General features: G+C 56.2%; 2 protein-coding genes and 1 long non-coding RNA gene across 18 annotated transcripts in view; 1 reads left to right on the forward strand and 2 right to left on the reverse strand.

Moving 5' to 3' along the window:
- Positions 1-17: 17 nt before the first annotated feature.
- Positions 18-5,979, reverse strand: CPNE9 (copine family member 9). 10 transcript variants are annotated; one of them, XM_085516818.1, is made up of 20 exons: positions 5,755-5,979; positions 4,785-4,825; positions 4,665-4,711; positions 4,355-4,458; positions 4,127-4,166; positions 3,539-3,615; positions 3,273-3,336; positions 3,096-3,199; positions 2,923-3,027; positions 2,430-2,471; positions 2,268-2,343; positions 2,139-2,192; positions 2,004-2,065; positions 1,780-1,826; positions 1,530-1,711; positions 1,288-1,415; positions 1,092-1,194; positions 939-996; positions 794-867; positions 18-428 (listed from the first exon to the last, which is right to left on the reverse strand). In XM_085516818.1, the coding sequence occupies exons 1-20, from the start codon at positions 5,826-5,828 to the stop codon at positions 276-278; spliced, it is 1,635 nt and encodes a 544-aa protein (XP_085372944.1). In that variant the 5' UTR covers positions 5,829-5,979; the 3' UTR covers positions 18-275. The 10 variants fall into 10 exon arrangements, with proteins under 10 accessions (XP_085372944.1, XP_085372939.1, XP_085372942.1 ...); XM_085516813.1 differs by having other exon boundaries at positions 939-1,194; XM_085516816.1 differs by having other exon boundaries at positions 1,288-1,711.
- Positions 37-2,669, forward strand: LOC107319811 (uncharacterized). Its single transcript, XR_014934830.1, has 3 exons — positions 37-451; positions 857-1,358; positions 2,183-2,669. It is a non-coding gene; the product is annotated as an uncharacterized LOC107319811 (long non-coding RNA).
- A 273-nt stretch (positions 5,980-6,252) lies between the features above and the next one.
- MTMR14 (myotubularin related protein 14) overlaps positions 6,253-20,976 on the reverse strand; it is a 29,685-nt gene continuing 14,961 nt past the window's right edge. For 3 of the 7 annotated variants that reach the window (XM_015874963.3, XM_015874966.2, XM_085516821.1), the window contains exons 14-19: positions 20,481-20,551; positions 19,827-19,876; positions 19,468-19,606; positions 16,804-16,980; positions 9,055-9,210; positions 6,253-6,618 (exon numbers count right to left, since the gene is read on the reverse strand). In XM_015874963.3, the coding sequence (XP_015730449.2) occupies positions 6,441-6,618; positions 9,055-9,210; positions 16,804-16,980; positions 19,468-19,606; positions 19,827-19,876; positions 20,481-20,551 (771 nt within the window). In that variant the 3' untranslated portion in view covers positions 6,253-6,440. Of the gene's footprint in view, positions 6,619-9,054; positions 9,211-12,656; positions 14,779-16,803; positions 16,981-19,467; positions 19,607-19,826; positions 19,877-20,480; positions 20,552-20,976 lie in introns of all 7 variants that reach the window. The other 4 variants (XR_014934814.1, XM_015874964.3, XM_085516820.1 and 1 more) reach the window with 2 other exon arrangements.

The following is a 20,976-nucleotide window of genomic DNA, read 5'->3' on the forward strand; positions in this document are numbered from 1 at the left end:
TAACCAGTACCCGCCCCTCAGCGGCCGGAGCGCTTTATTGCGGCCGGTGACAGCGGCACCAACGGAACGGAACGGAACGGAGCCGAACGGAACCGAACGGAGCCGAACGGAACCGAACGGAGCCGGACGGAGCCGAGCGGAACCGAACGGAACCGGACGGAGCCGAGCGGAACCGAACGGAACCGGACGGAGCCGAACGGAGCCGAACGGAACCGAACGGAACCGGACGGAGCCGAACGGAACCGGACGGAACCGAACGGAGCCGAACGGAGCCGTCAGTGCGCGGCGTTCCGGCGGGGCTCGATGCCGCGGCCCCGCATGTAGGACAGCAGCTGGTCGGGGATCTCGGCCAGCACGTCCTTGGCCAGGCGGGCCATGCTGCGAACATGGCTGCCAGAGGAGTCCATGTAGTCACGGAACGGAACGAACTGCGGGCAGTGGGACAGTGGGGGTAATGGGGGCAATAAGGACAATGGGGGTAATGGGGCAATGAGGGCAATGGGGGACAATGGAGGGCAATGGGGGTAATGGGGAGCAATGGGGGTAATGAGGTAATGGGGGCAATGGGGGTAATGGGGGCAGTGGGGAGCAATGGGGTAATGGGGGCAATAGGGGCAATGGGACAATGGGGGTAATGGGGGACAATGGGGGCAATGGGGAGCAGTGGGGTAATGGGGGCAATAGGGGCAATGGGTGGCAGTGGGGGTAATGGGGAGCAATGGGGGCAATGGGCAGCCCGGCCCGGCCCCACAAGGCCCGGTGCTGCAGCTCAGTGCCCAGTACCGCCGCTCACCTGCACGATGTCCCTCTCCGCGTACCGTCCCCGCGATGACACCCGCACCTCATCCCCATCCAGCTCCTCCATGGCTGCAGGCACTGCTCAGACCCGGTATGACGGCACCCCCCAGCCCGGCCCCATCCCCAGCCCACCCCCTCACCGTCGAACTCGGCCGGCCCCACTCCCACGATGATGATGGACATGGGCAGCGCAGAGGCCTGTTGGCAGAGGGCAGCAGCCATAGGTGTGGGGCAGCCCGGCGGCACCGAGGCCGTACGTGGTGCCCTGACCCTGGTGGCGTGCGGCCACTCACGGTGACGATGGCCTCCTTGGTCTGCATCATGTCGGAGATGACGCCGTCAGTGATGATGAGCAGGACGTGGTACTGAGAGCCATCGGTCACCTGGGCGGCCGTGCTGCACGGATACGGCATGGCAGCCCTCCAGCAGCCGCCCCACATCGTCCCCCACAGCACGGCCACGGGATGGGGGCGGCCCCGCAGCGCTCACCCGGCCACCTGGTTGATGACAGGAGCGAAGTTGGTGGGCCCGTAGAGCTGCACAGTGCGCAGGCTCTGCAGGTAGGACTCCAGCACACCCTCGATGCCGGCACAGCTGGGGTTGTCCACGTTGTTGTTCTGGGGACAGGACTGATGCTCCCATGGTGCTGGGTAGGATGCGGCCAGGCCGGCTGCTCCCCAGCCCCACACCCAGCAGCAATAGGTTCCCCCCAGCCTCGCAGCAGGGCGCACCAAGGGGAACTGGTGGGAGATCTTGCCATCGGGTGGCAGCTTGGCTCCAAAGCCGTAGGCAGGGAAGAGCTTGTCGCTGTCGTAGTCCTGGATGATCTCCCCGACAGCCTTGAGTGCCAGGGCGTATGCGCTCAGCTGGTAGGGGCTGGCGTAGTGCAGCGAGGTGGGCTGCGATGGCAGCCCTGTGGCACAGCGCACATCAGCACCCACATGGTGCTGCTCCCCGGGACCCCCCCCCTGCTGTGCTCACCGTTGGAGGCCGTGAAGTCGATGGCGACGGTGAAATTCAGCTGTGTCCTTGGAGGGAGAGTGAAGGAGGCTGCCAGCCCCAGGCACGGCGCGACCCCACAGCCCAGCCCCGCTGCCCACCCCACAACTGCAGCCGCCGTCTCGGCACCCCCAGGATGCAGCACCACCATCACTGCCTTCCTGCCCCCATCCCTCGGGAGCATGGGGGCACCCGGCCCCACTCACCCGCCCCGTATGTAGTCAACGAAGGTGAACTCGGACTCAACGGAGAAGGAGAGCAGAGTCACCTGTGGGCACGGGGTGTCAGAGCCAGCACTTTGCCATGGGTGCGAGCTGCAGGAGCAGCCCAGCCCCACTCACAGTGCCGGAGTTGACATATTTCTTCTTCTTGCACTTCTTCCTAGGGTTCAGCACCTGCGGGCACCAGGCAGGTCCCTCTGTGGGGCTCCCCACGCCCCCAAAGCTGCCCCACTGTGGCCCCTGCCCTACCTCATACACCGTGAACTGGCTCTGCGCACGGGACAGCTCACGGTAGCTGGTGGCAAACTCCCCGATGAAGTCGTGGCTGCAGGAGGAGCGCGGGGGCTGCGTGTGTTATGGGATGAGGAACACCCCGATGTCACTCTGCTGCCCTTTGGGGCACGGCCTCACCTCCCATCCCTGTCCCAGTCGTACACATCAATCTTCACTGTGCTGGAAGTAAAGCGGGGCTGAGGGGGAGCCTCTGGCATGGCCCACAGTGTGCAGGGCTCAGTGTGCCATCAGAGTAACACTGCATGCCCAGGGAGGGGAGCAGGGAATTTGGGTCATGGTGGAGCTCTGGGGAGGGGGGAAGCTTTTATGGAATTTGGGTTGTAAAAGGAAAAAGAAAAAAGAGAACACGACTAAGAACCCTGTTTGGAGTTGCGTGCTGGCTGTGGGGAGATGCTGCGTCCCGTCCTACTGCTGCCCCATTGCAAACACCACAGCGGTGTTCCTGGGGTGCAGAACAGGTCTGCAACGTATGGGGCAGCTCTGGAGAAACATCACCAGGACACAGTTTGGGGGATACGAGATGTGTGCAGGGCTGTGGGCTGGCCCAGGGGCTGCAGGATGGGGCCAGAGTGTGGGGTGGGTGGAGGCTGCCCCACAGAACCATCCTCACCGGTCGTAGTCACCGTTGCAGAGGGCACGCACGGGTATGGTGAAGGGCTGCCACACCGGGTTCAGCGTGTTCTTCACCACCTCTGTCTTGTGGCAGATGGTGAAGCTGCGGGGACGGGGCATGGTGAGGCCATGCCGTGCAGGGACACCCGCACCCCACATCCCCACGCTCACGTGCCGTCCTCGTTGCTGCGGTAGAAGACGAGGAAGGGGTCGGATTTGCCAAAGAAGTCCTTCTTGTCCAGCTTGTTGGCACACAGCTGCATGGTGACGATGTCCTGCGGATGGGGACTGTCACCAGCAGCCAGCTCCTTGCCCCACACTCCCATAGCTTGCAAATGCAGCACTCACCCTGCAGTTGCTCAGCTCCTCAGCCAGCAGCAGGATGGTCCCACACCGCTTCCCTGGGACCCCCCTGCGACAACAGCCCAGCGTGGGGACAGTGGGGACAGCACAGGGGCAGGATGCAGGGCGCTCCGCAAGGCCCAGTGCTGCAGGTGCGTCCCCAGCCATGCACAGGGACGTGGGGCAGCATGGCCAGCGGGGTGTCTTGAAGCAGGGTGGGCGGCCGGGGGCACAGTGTGGGACCCCCAGCCCTGCCACAGGATGTGACTCACGTGAGGGCTCTCTCCAGACGGCCCCGCTGGGACCCGATCACTTCTCCCAGTGCCACAAACGCCTGCCCCAGGAAGTCCTGCACCCAGGAATGCCATGCTCAAACCCTGGGGGCTCCTGTTTGCAGCCCCCTCACCCTCTTATCATCTCCAGCCTGTAGCCTTCTTTCCCCATAGAACCCCAGGTGACCTGAGCTCACCCTGTGCCCTATAAGAGCACAGCTCCGTAGCCCACAACCCCTCCTGTACACCCAAGGCCACCCCTCATCCCTGAGCTCATCATGCAGCCCTACAACTATCCCATGTACCCACTCCATGTCCTGACCCCAGCCCACAGCCTTATATCCCCCAAAATGTGTCCCAGACACATTCCTCCAGAGCCACCCCACGTGTCCTGGAGCCCTCCTGCTCCCCAGGGCCACTGTGCACCCACAGCAAGCACCAGTTCCCCATCATAGCAGACACCTACCTTCTGCCAGACCCAACGTGGCGTGGAGAGACAAAGAGCAGGTTGAGCCCGAGGCTGGGGGTGCCAGTCCTACCCAGGAGCCCCCACACAGGGCAGGGCTTTGGGGTGTGCAGAGCACTCACCTGCTTGTAGATGGAGCAGCTCTTGGAGTCCACGTTGTAGCTGGAGGTAGCGGAGCAGAGCTGTGAGCTGGAATCTGGGCACGTCCCCTTGTCTCCACCCAGTGCTTTGGGACCCCATTTCTGACCCCTCTGCCCATCCACGCAGCAATGCTTTGTACTGCTGTGGTCTCCCACGAGTTACCCACGGGCTCAGCACCCCTCACTCCCCGTTGGTGCCGGGGCACTCACACGTCAAAGCGGAGGTTTTGCTTCTCCTCGAAGTAGTAATCGAGGACAAACTTGCGGACGAAGTCAGGGTTCAGGGTGTTGTCGATCACCTCGGTGCGCCCAAACTGCGGGGATGCTTCCGTGAGGGCCACCCCATCTCCCCACATCCCTCCCCAGCGCGGCTGCCCCGGCACTAATCCCCGATTAGCGGCAGGATGGGATCATTAGGGTGGAAGCGGGTGGCCATATGGGCCCATTTAACCGAGCCGGGGATTAGCCAGGAGCGGGGGCACTGGGGACGGCGGGGACCCGGGAGAGGTGCAGCGCTCACCTCCTTCCACTCGCTGCTCCCCGTGCTCTGCACGAAGAGGATGACCACTGCGGAGAGAGGGGCAGAGCCGTGCCAGGCTGCGCCGTGCCCACACACGGAGATGCCACCGCTGCCACCCACCTGGGTCGGACTTGGAGAAGGTGTCCATGTCCAGCAGGTTCCTGGGGGGACCGAGCAGGGAGCGAGTGATTGTGTGCACCCGAACTCTCGTGTCCCCCCTGCGTGTCTCCCGTGGGCTCTCGGGGACGGCACCACGCAGGAGAGCTGCTCGTAGCCGTGGGGCAGGCGGGTGGCCGGGCAGAGGTAGCGCGGTGGGACGGAGAGAAGCAGCGTCTCTAGCGCTGACCGTGATTGAACGTGACAGGGAACCCATTTACAGCACGAAACCTTCCCCGGTGCCGCCGGCAGCGGCTAATGGAGAGCGCAGGAGTGAGGAGAAAAGCGGACACTTAGCGGGGGGGGCACCGCGCATCGCCCCGCGGCCGCCGCGGCGGTAGGACAGCGGGCAGCGCTGACAGCGGCTCCGCGGGGCCCGTCCGGCAACGCGGGGCTCCGCTCCCCCGGCCCGAGCGCGGAGAGCAGCCCCGGGAGCGGCTGAGCCCTGGGGGAACGCAAAGCCGGACGCTCGGCCACCTCCCGGAGCTCGCCCCGGTCCCTGCCCAGAGCCCCGCAGCCCCTTCACCTGCTGCTCTGCGGGGCTGCGAGACAGTGACGGGAGAACGCAGCCTCCGGCCCAGCTGCGCCCCACAGCCGCGGGGCAGGAGTTTGGGGCTGCGCGGATCGCCAGCCCCGGGCAGAACGGCTGATTTGCCCCCAGCTGCCCGTCGGCCCGGGGGTCCCGGGGGCGGCCCCCCGCAGGTCTGCGCTCGGCCCCCTACGGCCGCCGCTCTGGGCCGGGGGCACCGAGCGGCACCACCGGTGCGCTCCCGTCCCGAGGGCACCGAGCCGGCACCGGAGCGGGGCGGTGGCACCGGGCACGGCGGGCAGCGGGGCACCCGAGGCGGCAAGCGGGGGCTCCCGGAGCAGAGCGGGCACGGGACTCCCCGCGCATCTCCCCCCGCGTTCCGCATCCCCCCGAGCCCCGGCTCACCGGCAGGACACGGTGAGCTCCACCTTGGTGCCCGGCACGCTGCCGGCCGCTTCCAGCGCTCCCGGAGCCGCCATCCCCGCGCGGGCGCCGCCGCTGCTCCGCGCCGCCTCCTCCCGCACCGCCGAAGCGGGCGCGCCCGGGGGCGGGCACGGGCACGGCGGCCCCGGCGGCGGCACCGCCCCGGTAACGGGGCTGCTCAGAGCCGGGTACCGACACGCGGTGCTGCCGGGACGCCGTCCGGCTCGGCTCCGTTCGCGGGCCGGGCTGTGCCCCGATGGCCGCTCGATGCCGGCTCCCGTCCCGTCGGGGCTCCCTCCCGGAGCAGCTCCCGGCCCCGACGCGCTGCTATTTCGGTGCCGCCGCTCCCGGAGCGTGGGCCGCGCTATTTATAGCGGGCGGCTCCCCCGCTAGAGCCGCTCCCGGCTCCTCCGCGCCGCCGCCCCCCGGCTCTTCCAGCTCGCCCGCCTCCCGCAGCCCAGGCACCACGCGCTCCAGGGGTCGGCACACGGAGGTCTTTACTGCGGGGCCGAGTCGGAGCCCCCGCCGCTCCCCGGCCCCACGGCGGGTAATCACAAGCGGGTGCTCAAAACGGTGCTCGCGTCCCCATCCCACCCCCGAGGATGGGGGTCCCGGCTCGGCTTGGGGACCCCGCTTCTCCATCCATCCGTCCTGGATCGTGGCGGCTCTCAGAGCGTGCTGCTGCCTCTCAGTCCCACGCCCCGCACGAACTGCTCCAGGAGGCCGCCGATGGCTCCCGAGGGGCTGGGGGGCACGGCCTTCAGGCCGATGGTCCGGCTGTAGCTGGCCAGGAAGGCAGAGCGCACTTCTTCCAGCCGGGATTCGCGGTCGCTCGCTGACACCAGCCTAGGAAACAGAATCGGGAGGTCAGCGCTGCAGCTGCCCCAGTGCCACGCGGGGCTTGCAGTAAGGCAATGCCAGCCCTGAAATGCCCTGGCTGTGGCAGAGCGCTGCAGGCTCCCAGCAGCTCCCCCCGGCTCTCCTCCACCGCCCCCTGGCTTCTCCCCCTACCCCAGATGTGCAGAAATCGCGGCTGTTGCCCACGCGGTGCTGGCGGACATCAGCCCCCTGTGCCAGCTCTGCCCTTGCTTCCAGATGGAGCCCAGCCACGTGTGCTGTGCCTGGACAGCCACTACCACATCAGCTGCGGGCAGCCCTCACTGCCACATCGTGCACATCAGGGAGCAGCTTTGGGCCAAGGAGGCGGCTGTGCACAGGTGGGATGCAGCCTGCAGTGTCTCCCCTGGATCTCACTCTCCTCTCCAGCTCAGCCCTGCCCTTAACTCAGAGTGCAGCGGGGCGAGGATGTAACGTTCCCAACGAGGGAAGCAGCAAAAAGCAACGTGGCCATTCAGAGCCAGCAGCTCCACGTGCCACGGCTCAACCCTGTCCTCCTGTGCTCCCAGTGAGTGGAAGGCATCCCTCAAAGGTCGCCCCAAGGGCACAGCTCAAACCTCCCCATCAGAAATTCTCTTTCATCTCCCCAGCGCCTGGGCTGCCTCGAAATTGGCACAGCTCATTTGAATGGAAGCGTTCAACCACCCACAGCCAACAGCTTCAGTCCGGAAATGGCAGTGAGAGGATATGGTGGGAGGCCTGTAAACAGTGAGCGCTGCTGCTGCAGCCTGCCCGGCCGCTGTGCAGGGTCTGGTAATGAAGAGAAGCCAGAGGGTGAAGTAAAAAAAAATGCGACGTTTTGAAACACATGAAAAGATGCTCGTTGGTAACCTCGTTAGGATGGGGAACTTGCAAAGCTGCTGGCATGAAAAAGAAGCTGGATGAAAGCAGGGCGCGCTTATATCCCGTGTTCAGTGATCTCAGATGGCGACTGCAGAGGTAAGGGAGGGTGTGCAGCAGGCAGGGCCCGCAGCTTTGGGCTCTCACACCTTTTATGGGGCAGCTTAACATGCAGAAAGAGGTGCAGAGCCACTGACAGCCCCGTGTCCCTCAGTGCCACGTCCTCACCCTGCCCTGTGATGCAAAGCAGAAGCTTAATTGGAATTTCATTTCTCCAAACTCACACTGTGTTGGGCTGCAAACACTCAGGATAAAGCCACAGCAGGCTCCTGGGCAGCACTGGAGCAGGAAGGCGGTGCTGGGGCAGGCTCAGTGCTGCATCTTCGCACTCCCATTCCAACAGCAGCCTGGGCCTGCAACCCCCAGCACCCCAAGTGAAGAGCTGAATGGGGTAAAGTGTTCACAGCCCAAGGGAGAGGCAGCACCGCTGTTCCCCACCCTTTGAGCCTCCCAAGCAGCCAGACTGCAAACAGCAAGAGCCTGCATGTAGCTTCTGTGCCTGTCTTCCTCTCCCTGCCATGTTCCCCATTCTGATGTTATGGCCTCGCTTCTGCAGTCCTGCTCCTCAGTCCCTTCTGCTTCCCTCCTGCTCCCATTCTCCAGCACTCTCCAGACCCTACCAGAGCAGCTCAGCATGTCCCTGCCATGGCAAAAAGGGGACCTGCTGTAAGGAGTGTCCCACACTCCCTGTGAATCTCGCCCAGCATGGGGCAGCTGTTTGGATCTACTCAAGACAGCAGGCAGCTCCCAGAGGAGCCAAACCAGGCAGTGTCTCACAGCACATGTTTGTTTTCATGCTGCTCTACCTCCAAAGTACGTACTCAGATCTCCATTAAGGGACTGCGAGCTCTTGCAGCACGCCTCCAGTGCAGCCAGCCAGCGGCAGCCCCTGAGCTGCCATTTCAGCTGCTTGATTGAGAGCTTGCAGCCTGAAGGCACACGCCAAGGCTCTGCTCTAACAGCAATTAAAGCACAGCTCCTGCCTTTCAAGCTTCCGCAGAGGTGACTTTCTGTGCAGGGAGGGCTGTGTGCCTCTCCACTGTTCGCACAGTACCACGCAGCATGATGCACGGTCTGCTACTCTGCCCCAGCCTTATGCAGCACCTGCAAATACCACCAGACAAAGCAGAGTGAAAGCCCCTCTCCTACTGCAGCAAGGAGCTGAACCCAGCAGGGAGATGGAGATGAGCAAGATCCAAAAGCAAGAAATCTGTGTAAGCAGTCCTGCTGTTAAGCACACTTCCATGGATGCCCAAATCCATTGTCTTCAAAGAAGAGAAAGAAAAGCCTTCTCCCACTGCTGGATGGAAGAGATGCGGGTTTCCTTCAGAGCTCAGTGAGAGAACGTGCAGACGGAAAGCAGCAAGGCAATGAAGATGGGACAGCTTGTTACAGGCTGCCAGGCTTCTTCCAGAGCGCCAGGCGGTAACTGCACCTGCAGCCAGCTGGGAGAGCCCGGGGAGATGCTGCATTGTAGACACTTACAGGCAAGTGTTAGGAAACTCATCCGGGAAGCTGCAAGGGAGAGAGGCGTCTGTGCTCAGGGTTGCCTGCTCCCGAATACTGCCACACCCTGTCACCATCTGCCAGCTGCCAAAGTCTGTGGAAACGGAAGATCCGGGCAGAGAATGGTCCGCCGATCTGGGGCAGAGAGAGAGGGAGACGGGGCCATCAGTCAGGTCATCAGCCACACGCCTCCTGCTGTGCCAGTGCCAGGGGGACGGCTGCCAGCAGCGCTGTGCCAGTAGTGCTGGCACTCTTGGCAGCAGGGCAGCATGCAGCGCCGGCTCAGCCCCGGGCCAGGCCTTTCCTCTGAGTGCATGAGGAGAGCCAAGCTGGTGAGACAATCGAGCAGCACAGGTGCCCCAGGAGCCAGGCAGATCAAAGCTAGCAAGAAGCAGATGGCCATGCAGAACAGGGAGACCCTTCAGCGAGATGCAGCAGCCCCAAATCCCACACTGATGCGGAGCATCCACCTGTTGCTCACTTCAGCTGTGAACACATCCTAGGGCAATGGCAAAGCCTGATGGAGAGCTGTGGCTGTGACCGGCTCGCTGCTGAGGATGATTTAGAGACCACAGCCTGCAGAGATAGTACCACCAGCGCTGAGCAGGACTCCCTGTGCCTGGGGGCACACACCCCCTGCAGCTCCATCCCTGGATTAGGAGGGTGGGCTGTGCTGGGGAGGCACAACTTCAGGATAATACATAACATAATTAGGAGAAGGCTTGCAGCATGAAACCTCCCTCCCCACCGGGAAAGCAGGGAACAAGAGAGCTGAGAAGAGAGCCTGAGGAGTCCCTCCAAAATCTCTGAGCAGTGGGCACAATCATCAGAGCAGAACCCATAAGTCTCAGCTTCCTGGGAGCGAGCCATTACAGCGCCCTGCTGCACAGCAGCACACACACTGCTGGAAGCACAGCCTGTGGCAGAGCTACTCAATTACACACTACCAAGATCTTGTGGATAATTTATCTGAGATGTGCCGGGCACAGAGCAGTGCAAGAGCTCCAGCTCTGCTGGGCCAGGTACTTGCATGCTGTCTTCACAGCTAAGAATAGCAGTGGCGCAGTGCAGCTGCTCCCCAAGAGGCCAGAAGAGCAGCCAGAGCCACAGGATCTGCCACAGCGTGGAGGGCCTCAGAGAGAATGGCACGGGAGGGGGAACACAGAGTGAAACCCATCCGTGATCCAGATCTAAGCCTGGCATTTAATGAGCCTGATCGATATATCCAAGCTTGAGAAATACAGCCCTGAGCTGCACAAGAGCTTCCCTGGCAGTGCTGGTGATCCTGCAGCTGCAGGCTGGGTAATGCCACTGTTTTCAAGTCCAGGCTCTGGAAGGGCAGCAAAGGAAGAAATGGGAAGAGCAGAGCACTGACTGCCTTATGCACAGCTTGTCCTCAGGCTGTGAGTTGAACCAAGTGAGTTCAGAGAGCAGCTGTGAGTGCCCAGCACTGGGAGAACACTTTCTTCCAAAAAGATGTTTTTCCTAGAGCACGTAACACTGCAGTAGGAACGAGGGCATCTCCTACATGGAGCAGCTTTTTACTGACATCTATCCCTCTCCCTGCAGATAAAGCAGAGGACAACAGGCAAAGCACAGTGCAGTGCTGGAAGTACAGTGCAGGAAGCCAGAGAGAAGCACACCAGGAGTGGAGGAACACTGCTTTGGTGTGGAAAGAAGAGACTATCACAGCTCTAAGTGCGGGACAGACAGACAGGAAAAATAGGAGCAGCTTAGGTACATGTGGAGTGACAAGAATTTGAGCTAAAGCCGTGAAGAGACCTACAAGCAACAGTGTTTGGTAGAGAAAAGGAGAAGAGGATGGTGTTACTGTCAGAAATGTACAAAGTTGCCCTGAGGACAAGCTTGGGGCCAAGCAGAAATAAGGATTTTGAAGATGGGGAGCCTAAACAGCAGAAGAGCAGGTGGAGACGGGCTTGGGATGGGATCTTCATATACAGATGAAGAGAGCTGAATGGAAATCTGCAGTCCTTGCAAAGGGAGAGTGTAGTTGTCTCTGTCCATGTAGCAAACAGAAGAGCAATATGTGATCCAGGGCACCAGGGACAGCATAAAATGTCACTGTCCAGTATCATTCACACGGGTCAGGGGCACCTCTGATAAAGAGGATGAACAACTGTTTCCTGCTTTGGGTGTGCAGCCTCAGCTTCCAGCTGCTGGGCTGTCTCCCACAGCTGTTGGCTAGAAGCAGAACAATCTCACACCACCTCCTGGAGGTGAACCAAGTCACCTCTTCACTCTCTTCTTTGATGAAAGCACCGTATACCTCCCACAAGACTGACTGGTGGCTCTGCAGCCCTCCAGCTCTTCCTAGCAACTCTGGCCCGGTCAAGCAGCTGTGCAAAGTGGCAGTGCTGAAACACTGCCCAAACACATCTGCTCCTTCTCAGCACCGGCCATGCAGCAGAGAGGGGCGGCTGTGGATGTGTGACACCTTCCTGTAGAGCAGTGTGCTCCCACACTCCCATCTCTTGCTCATCTGCAGTGGGAAAAAGAAACCCTATCCCAAAGCACTGACTTCAGAAACGGAGCCCATCAGCTCTAAACTATCAGACAGCACGTGCTGTTCCAGGCAGCTAGAATTTGGAAAGTTGCATCTAACATGAGGAATCTAGGAAGTCAGGTCAGTTTCCTCCAAGCAACAGAATAAACACTTGATTAAGTGAATAAACTGATCAGCTCTGCATTGAGTCTAGGTCATTCCTTCTGGTTTAAATATCTGAGTGCAGCCAGCAGAGCTGTGACACTACGATACACTTTTCTTCCATCTCCAACTTCTTCTCAAGGGAGGCTCCTGAGGCAGCATCACAACCAACCATCACCTTAAGCAGCCTTGAGACAGCAGGGGCAAAGGCTGGGAGAGAAACGATGGGAAGGCAAAGTGAGAAACCTTGTGCTTGCTGCAAGGGTGGTGGAGCTTCTTAAAAGCTGAGCTTGAGACCAAGACCAGATCTGTAGGCTAACCAGTGCAGTCTAGTTAATGCCAGAGGAGAAAATCTCCCTGGTGCTCCAACACCTGAATGCTCCTTACAAAGGTTTGCCGCAGAAACCTGAAAAGGGCTTCACTGGTGCCTCAGTGCAAGCTGCTGATGCTGGGAGAAAAGGCCCCAAGCCTGTAAGAACAACAGGTTTGCAACATATGACAGCCCTGCCAGAGACTGGCTAGCTTTAAGGTCAGCACAGAGGGGCTTAGGAAGCAGCTGGACAGCTACAGCAAAGCCAACACGGTTAGCAAAGAGGAGATACAGCAAGGCTTCAAGTTGCTGTATCTGCCATAGACATCCAATGGCAGACAGAAAGAGAATGAAAGTGAGCTTCACACACCCACCTCCTCAGGTCCACGAGTGGGAAGAAACTCCCTCAAAAGTGCAAAATTAACAAAATTAGATTAGCAAAACAGAGATGAGCTGCAAGCTGTTCTTTCACAGAAGGAAAGACCTTTAGCAGTCCATAAACTGGCAATTCCTAGCCTGAAATGGTTCCTTTTAATTAGGTCAACGCTTCCCATGCAACATGCTGCACAAAATAGAGTATTTCAGAGCACATGGACACCCGCTTACCAGAGAAGAGCCAATACCGGAGGCAGAGCAGCAATCAGGGATTCTTCCATTCCTTAATACGTAAGTAAGATGAGTGCCAAGCACCCAACAGCTAGGCTCTCATCCTGCCCTGTTCTGCCCCCGCTCACCTGCCACGTTTCCACATACCTAGAGCTGTTTAGGAAGCAGCTCATTTGCCAGCATATGCTCTGTGCCTCAAATGCAAGTGTGAAGTAGGTACTGTAGGTGCAGGCAGACTGTGGCAACCTGGAGTAAAGGGCAGTCCTTCCCACCTGTGCGTGGGAACAGTTGGCAAGGAGGACTTGGCAGGGAGCCCTGCTGACGGCCCTGCCTGGATCCCAGTCCGTTATCTGCAGGCTGTTAGTGCTGTAGCAGCTCAAGCAGTCAGTGCTGTGTGAGCACAACCATGTTGGAGCACAGTCACGTGCCAGCCAGAGTCCTGGCAAACTGCTTTGGTGGCATCATCCAGAAAACGTTCTTGTAAACAGTTCCTGTGCTGTTGCAGTTGCTGTCCCAAGTCTTACTGCTGTCGCACTGCAGACACAGCTCCCAGTGCAGGTGGATGTAAGGAGCAGAACACACAGTGCACATGTGGTCTCATCACTACCAAAGACCCAAAGGAGTGGGTCAGCAGCTTCCCTGCCCCTCCCTGCCTTCACTGCACCACCTCCAGCCCTTCAGCAAGGGAGCTCCCTGTGACTATTGACCAAAGCAGCTCCTCCATGGCTTAACTCTTCAGACCACAGTACTACAGCTTTTGTTTAATTGACTTAGCAAAAGCACATTCAACCAAAGATTATCCATCTGCTAATCCACGTTTAGCAGTATGTGCACACACACTAAATCCCTGACACAGATACAGGGTTTTCCTGCAGTGTCATGGGATGCTTAGACTATTAGTGGCTTGCAAACGACGTCCTGTGTTTGCATCTAACACTGCCCATTCACAGGCAAGGAGTCTGAGTCAATGCAGTCTATCTGCCGTACTCAGAGCTCTCAATTTGTAGAACAAGATGCACCTTGTCCTACTCTGCAGATTGTCTGTGCTGCATCTTCACGCACGTTTGCCCTCACCAGATTGATCTCACCATTGGGATAAGCTAAAAAGGCTGCCTAGTGAGAGTCTGCCTTTCAAATCTGCCTTTGTACTGCTCTGCCTAACGAGAATCACCCAGGGACATACAGACACCCAGGACATCTGGATGGGAGCAGGCTCAAAGGACGGGCTGACAAGGAGGCTGCTGTCACAACCCAGTTAGGAGAGGGGCTCAGCTTTCCTTTTGGATACCCCAGCTCCTTGCCCAGCTCCTTGCTCACGTGCTGCTCATCTCTCAGCTTGCTTGCTTTCCCTTCTCATTCCCTGCTGAGCTCCCTGCCTGCCAGCACATGGACTGGGCTGTTTATGTGAACTGCCTGGAGGGTGCCTGCTGGCATTTTACAAGCAACCACTTTTCCTCTACTGCTGCTGCAGTGGTTAAGTGTTTTGTTGCTATGGCCACACAACCGGAGGATTAGGAAGTCAAGTACAGTAGTTTCTTCATCTTAAGAGGCTAGGGTGCTAACCTGCAGCAGTATTGCAGAGATAAAGGTATTTTTGGCATCATGATTAGTCTTTGTGCTACAGCCTTTCCATCCCAGTCCTGCCATTGTTCAGGGAGTGAGAGAAGTTAACTGTTCCTTCCATCACAGATATATTCTTTCTCCACACAAAACAGGTCTCTCCTTCTCCTTCATGATGAAAAATGGTGGCTGAAGATACTGTGATAACCATTACCTGCATGAAGTTCACTGGGCAAATTCAGACTGACACAGCCAAGCTGAGTGAGATCTCTCTTTGGAGATAAACCATACCATGCTCAGGCCACACAGATGTAACCCATGTCATCATTCAGCAAGGCAATGCACTGCTCAAGTCCCCAGCTAGCAAAGCTGGTATCAGTGTTATGTATCCTGAGGAGGCAGGCAGGGCAGAGACCAGAGTCTGGCTGATCTGGCAAGGGACTACGAGGCAAAGGAGCACAATCGTGCCAGAAGACTTGGTTTCAAAGAGAAGCTCAGTTCAGCCGTTGCCTTGACAATTCCACCCACTCTCAGCAGGGTCTCCAGGCTCATTTCCTCTAGCCTGCACAGAGAGGAGCAGAGGAAACCCAGGTGACACCAGAGAGGAAAGCAGACAAGTGTACACCATCTCCACCCAGCATGAGCCTAGCAGGTTAACCACCTTTCTATCAGCTGACTTTACCATTCTGATCTCACAATGGATTCTTCTGCTCTCTTGCTTTCAGGTCGTGCAAGGAGGTTCCCTCTTATCTTCTGTTTCACCCTGTGCACAATTTCCCCCCCGCTCAGCCCTTCATGCTGCCTTACTCATAGAAGTCTACAGTGGCCACAGACAGATTGATATATCTTTGCTGTGTTGAAAGGTTATAAAAGCTTTATGTCACAACAGAAACTAGCATGAAGGTCATAAAGGAATGCTTAGAGTGGAATCCAGAAAACATTTACCTCTTACAACTGGAATTCTGCAACTTCTCCTCAGAATTATTTACTGGCAGAGTGAAAAGTCATCTCTGGAGACTGTGGCCTGGGAAGTAACAAGCTTCTCCGCTATGCTTGCCTGCTGCCTCAAGCCCTGGGGATGCCACTTCTAAACACCTGACAGCAACGGGCACTGAACATCCAAAAAGCTTATAAACTCCTCAAACAGACACAGCCAGAGGAAAGCTAATTACTGGCTTTACTAGCTCTGAGCCCCAGGATCACAAACTCCAGGGACTGAGATCAGCCCCTTCCTGTGGTGCTGTTCTGCCTACTCTGTTTCCCTCCTTCGCTCCCACAGAGCAGAGGCCAGCTGAAGCATCATAAACAGCTTCCAAAGCACTGCTGCAAGCTCACTACCAGGCAGTTTGTGCCGCCCAGCACCGAGTAGCCAGCTATGTCTTGGGAATGGCACAAGACAACACGCAGCAACAGTGGCATTGCTGTTATGAACAAAAGCAGACCCCCAGACAAGCTGCTTTCTCTTCAGTATTTTGCTTTCTTCTTGGAAGACTTGTTTAATCTGACAGCAAATGCAGAGGTGGGCTCCAGCAACAGCTGAAAAACATCCTATTGATCCCTTTCCCTGGGGAGAACAGTTAGCATCACGTATGGTAACTGTCAGTGATTTTGCTCTGGAATCAAGAACCTTGATAAACAGTCTCATAAATTTTCAATGCTCTGCTTGTTTGTCACTATTTTCCACGTGACGAGAATGTACTAAAATGTGGCTGCTGGCTATTATGAAGGGAATCACTAGAAAAAGACTCATCAGAAAACCTGCAGAGACAACACAAGCATTTGATGCTGTTAACAGCAACCTCTTATCTAAGAGCCTCGTTATCCCCTGTCAGCCTAAATGCGTGGTGTTTGCTCCACAGGCTCTGTTCTTTCTTCCCTAGCTTAGCTCACCGCTCTTCTCTGCCCTACTGCAGCATCAGACTTCAGAAGGGTGCCAGATATCCTTTGTTATGGCATGAGATTAGGCCCAGAATCACAGAATCATGGGGTTGGAAGGGATCTCTGGAGATCATCTATCCTAATTCCAACCCAGGTCCAGTCCCCATCTCCCAGCAGCACCACAGGAACACAGTCTTCAAGGAGAAACTCCTCAGGGCTGTCCCAGCACTCACAGCTTGCTTCCCTGCTCACCAACAGCACCCAGAGTTTTTCCCTCCGCAGTGTCAGAAACATCACTAAATGGAAAGGGGGCCTGGATAGGTGCAGAGTAAGGTCTGCTTGGCTTGAAATGTTTCCTCCCCCCAGAAGGCAATCATTGCAAATCCCTGTAGATGCATTTGATAGAAAGAGTGCTATGAGAGCATGCAGAATGCAGAGAAGCCAGACCTTGTGGAATTGAGGCAGGTGTAAGGACAGGCAGAACAAACACCCAGTTGTTATTGGCACAGTTCCTCACTCCCCTAAATGGGCTGAGGCAGGACTTGGTGTTAAGTGGTGACAAGCATTTCCCACAAGGTCAAGCTTATCAAGAACAGGCCTCCTGAAGCCTGTTGGTACATACAAACCCATCTCCATGGTTCTCGTGAGTATACAGAGGCAGTTGAGCACTCCCTTTACCCAGCCTTTGTTCTGCCTCATCCCTTCTCACCTGGATCTGGGCACCTCCAGCGGGCTGCTGCCGATCCTCAGGAAGTTATCAGAATGGGTTGATGAGGAGGAGCTGGAGGACTTGACTTCGACCATCCCTGCAGAAGGCAACCTATCTTCAGACTGCTGTGCCCTGCTCCACAGCACGGCCTGAGGTGATGATGCACAGCTCTTCCTCCTGCAGGACAAAAGATCTGGTTGAGAAAGCTGGCTTTCTCACGCTTTTCAAGTACAAGGTCTTTCTGCAACAGGCCAGATTTCAACCCAGCAACTACAAACTCATGTTTCCCTTGAACCTGCCCTCCTTGCAAGAAGTCACAGGTTGCACAGTGATGGAGGTACACTGAGCTCAACCCATTTTAACCTGTTCTTTTATAGATCACCATCCATGTGACCTGCAAATCAGAGACGGGAGAATACATCAGCCCACACACATGCTGCAAGCACTTTGTTTAGTCTAGCTGTAAAAACACCTCAAACAAGGGGCCTCTCAGCAGGCAAAGACCATTTAATTCTGTTCTAAACTCTACAAAATGTACCAGCTGAGGAGCCCAGCCCAGGTGGGTGTTGTTGCGTACTGATGAGGGCTGCAGCAACACAACACCAGTGTTATTTTCCTCTCCAGATGCAGGTACATTTCAGCCTTCTCCCTGTCTGTGAGAACAGCTCACAACTTTGGTTTCTCTTCCAGCCAGCACATTCACACTTGTGCACAATTCACTGTCCACTGCTGCACTAGATCTTAGCTCACATTACTGTCCAGCTACATGCTAAACAAACATGCACACATTTGGGACTAATTCACATCACTGCTGCTCCACATTCAGGAGGTTCTTTTTTACATTAGTTTTTCTCCTGGAAAAGTCCCAAGAATGTTTCCCCTTTCAACAGCACAGTGAAATGGGCAAAGATACTGCTATGTACACAAGTAAATAGGAAAAAACTAAGGCAAATTAACACAAAGAGAAGATACACTTCTTCCTGAAAAGGGCCCCTGAGCTTTCACTGAGATCAAGAACTGTCAGCAAGTGCAGCTAAAGACAGGCTCATCATACAGTGGGAAGCATGATATCCTCCCTTCACTTCTTGAAGTGTGTCCACCCTCAAATATCACACCACAGACTCTCTCAAACATTATTCATCTCACGTTATCATAGCTGCCAACATCTCTAAGCACAGCCTGCAGTCAGCTTTGTAAAGCTAAAAAACAAATGACTGTCTATGCAAGCAGGCCTTGAGCCCACTTTTTTCAGGACATCACAAAGACGCACAAGCCTCTTAGCTATGCACAGCCCAACTCCCTACCGATGGCAATGTTTGTATAAGCTCTGCTTGCTCTGCAGATTACCCAGCCCCAACAGGCTGCAGCAAGACATCCATGCCCAGCTCCCTCATTAGCACTTGTGCAAGGCTCACAATGCATCACAAAACAGAGCCCTGATACATACAGGGATGTTCTGCAGCGTGTTCTAGCCACTGTCACATCTTGTCACAACTACACACACGCTTTGGACTGTACAATCCAGTCCATGTCCTGAGCATTCCACACCTTAGTTCAGAGCAATGTAAATACTTACAGTTTCTTACTCTGTAGCCACGCAAGTGGAAAATTCTTCTCTACTTACTGCAGAACTTTTGCTGTGGGTAGGTAGGCTCTTTGTGCTAAAGAGGACTCTGTAATTAACACCTGGCCAACGTGGTTGGAGGGGCAGGGAGAAGGGCAACATTGCTGTTCTGTGATTCTGCAGGAGTATTTTCTTTTCCCCGCTTCAGCATTTTATAAACTGACTCGCAAAGTGCTTCAGAAAGGCTGCTGCCACTAGCATGGCTGTAGGCTCAGTCCCAGAGGACTTCCAGCTGCCTCAAGCACAACCCAGATTTAATTTAAAATAATTGCAATATAAAATAGCATCTTCTTATGTGCTGAGGGAGAGGAGAGAAAAATTAAACTGAGAGGGGCAACTCTACAGGAAAGTTCTGAAATCCCCAAACAGCACCAGAAACTCCACAAGCACAAGACCCGGGGCAGAGCAGCCACCAGACACTTTTCCCAGCCCCTGCTTCCAGGCAGCGACCGGCACACTCAGGAGACTCCCACAAGATCCCCTACCAACAAGGAATACCCACCATTTCATAGCCTCTCCCAGAAGCATCCTGAAGAAGCAACCTGTTTCCATCTCACACACTGTGTGTTGGTAGAGGGATTTATGTTTTGAGGGGATTCTTGGCCACACAGTCTACCTACCACTAACCGCACTGTCTCCCATATAAACTCTTTTATCAACAGATTAAATTTCATTTTAGGGCAATGAAGCTTTCTGTCTCTGCTGATCCCCAGGGAGGCTGCTGCCAAATGTCATTTCTCTTGTAGTTCAGGATGATCTTTTAAAAGTGATGAAATGCTTTTTGGATGATGTTGAACAGCAAAGCTATTGAAAATGAACAAACGCTGCTGTTCTCTCATTGGGGGACTCACTGACATGGTCATTAACATGGAGTGGTCTCCGTGTAGCAAAGCCTTTGATTACTGAATTCCTCTCCCCACTGTAGGGCACCCATGCTACAGAGAGCAGACCTGGATGGTGAGGGACTTTAGAGCACTTTCCTACAGTGCTCTAAGCCTGATGCTTTTGTTCTGCAGACCATTGAGTGGTTGTTTCCTCACCATGCTGCTTGGGCCTGTGCTCCTGCTGGCATCAGCTCCACTGCTTCATAGGTGAAGCTCCCTGCTGCTCCAGGGGAGCTTTCCATCCCCAGGGAGAAGTCGCTGCTCAGACTCGTGGTGCTGCCTCGGTCTCTCTGCTCTAGAAAAAAGCAAACAGAACTGCCTGAAATCCAGCCTGGCCTCACTTACTTTCCCTCCCCTAAAGCAATACTCTTCCTGTTTGCCCTGAGGGCCTCATGCTTGCAAGGCCCAAAGGAAGCATACCCATATGTAGTCACCCTGTTGCTGGCAACCCAAGCCCCCAAGTGATCAACCATCACCAGCATCACAGGGCGCTGATACTCAGCAGAAGCACTCACTGAGCATGCAGATCTCTTCCAAGGTGAAGCCAGGTGGCAAACTCTTCCTTCTGGGGAAGAAAAGACAGGGTTAGCTCAGTGCTGCGTGGAGGCTGACCATAGCCATAGCCAGATCTCTGCTGCACACAGCAGTGGGACATCAGCTGCACAGGAACAAAGGAGAGGAGCTGGGACTGGTGTGCAGCACCTCCTAGCAGTCCCAGCCCACACACCCTGTGCTCTGACATGCTGGCAACAGGCTGCAGGCAGTCACATGCTAATTCAGAGCCAACAGACTTCTGCAGGGTACAGTTTGTTTCTTCTTGCCTCTCATGAACTAGGAAGAGGTTAATGCTTAGCAGCCTGTTAAAACCCAGCCACCCCACTCCCCCCCAGCAGTGCCAGGTGTGCTTGAGACAGTGCCCACATCTCTTGGTCCATCCGTGCTAAAGCAGACACATACTCATTAAGCAGAGATCACATTTCAGCATGGGCAGTTTTTCAGAGCACAGTGTGGCACCTCACAAGCCTCGGCCCCGTTTTGCAGCCTTCAGAGTGCTGAATAAATTAAGGAAAACTGGGCCAGGACACCAGGGCTTCCATCTCCCCAAAGGAACAGCATTAACGAGCTCCCTGGCTCTGCAGCCCATGCAGCATCAAGCACAGGCTCCTTACCTCTGTGACTTCAGAGCAGAGAACTCCTCAGAGGTGATGTGCTTCAGAAAATTGAAGCAGAAGAAGAAAATCTGAGCAAAGAGAGAGAGAAGAGCAATTCAGGCATGAGCCCAGGCACCATGCAGCCTCTTCTCTTGGTGAGGAGATGCTGGCAGGAAGGAATAGAGAGAAATCTGCAGCTACCAAACTGCCAAGGGGTGCCAACATTCCATCCTGGCCTTCTTGTACATGCGTGCAACCCCAGATACGCATCCTAGAACCATCACAAGCAACTCCGTGCATCTGTGATAGCACACATGCCATGTGCAGCACCCAGGCAGGAGGGCAGGCACTCAGGACTAACACACAAGGCTACAAACTTCTAGGAGTATTAAGACAACCTTCTTGTTGCTGAGCAAGTCCTGGCAGCCCTTCACCAGGGGCCTAAGCACTAATAGCTGAAATGTGGAACCACTTCAAACTGTGGTCTCAAAGACGCACTCCTACAGCTTATGTA

Source organism: Coturnix japonica, chromosome 15 (assembly GCF_054131305.1).
Source record: "Coturnix japonica strain WE chromosome 15, WE-NBRP24, whole genome shotgun sequence".
Classification (NCBI taxonomy): Eukaryota; Metazoa; Chordata; class Aves; order Galliformes; family Phasianidae; genus Coturnix; species Coturnix japonica.

Coding starts and splice junctions, on each gene's coding strand:
- CPNE9 (XM_085516814.1), bottom strand. CDS start 5,828: ATGGCGGCTCCGGGAGCGCTGGAAGCGGCCGGCAGCGTGCCGGGCACC. Junction 3,616..4,126: donor GCTGCTCCATCTACAAGCAG/GTGAGTGCTCTG, acceptor TCCTGGGTGCAG/GACTTCCTGGGGCAGGCGTT. Junction 3,200..3,272: donor AGGAGCTGAGCAACTGCAGG/GTGAGTGCTGCA, acceptor CCCCATCCGCAG/GACATCGTCACCATGCAGCT.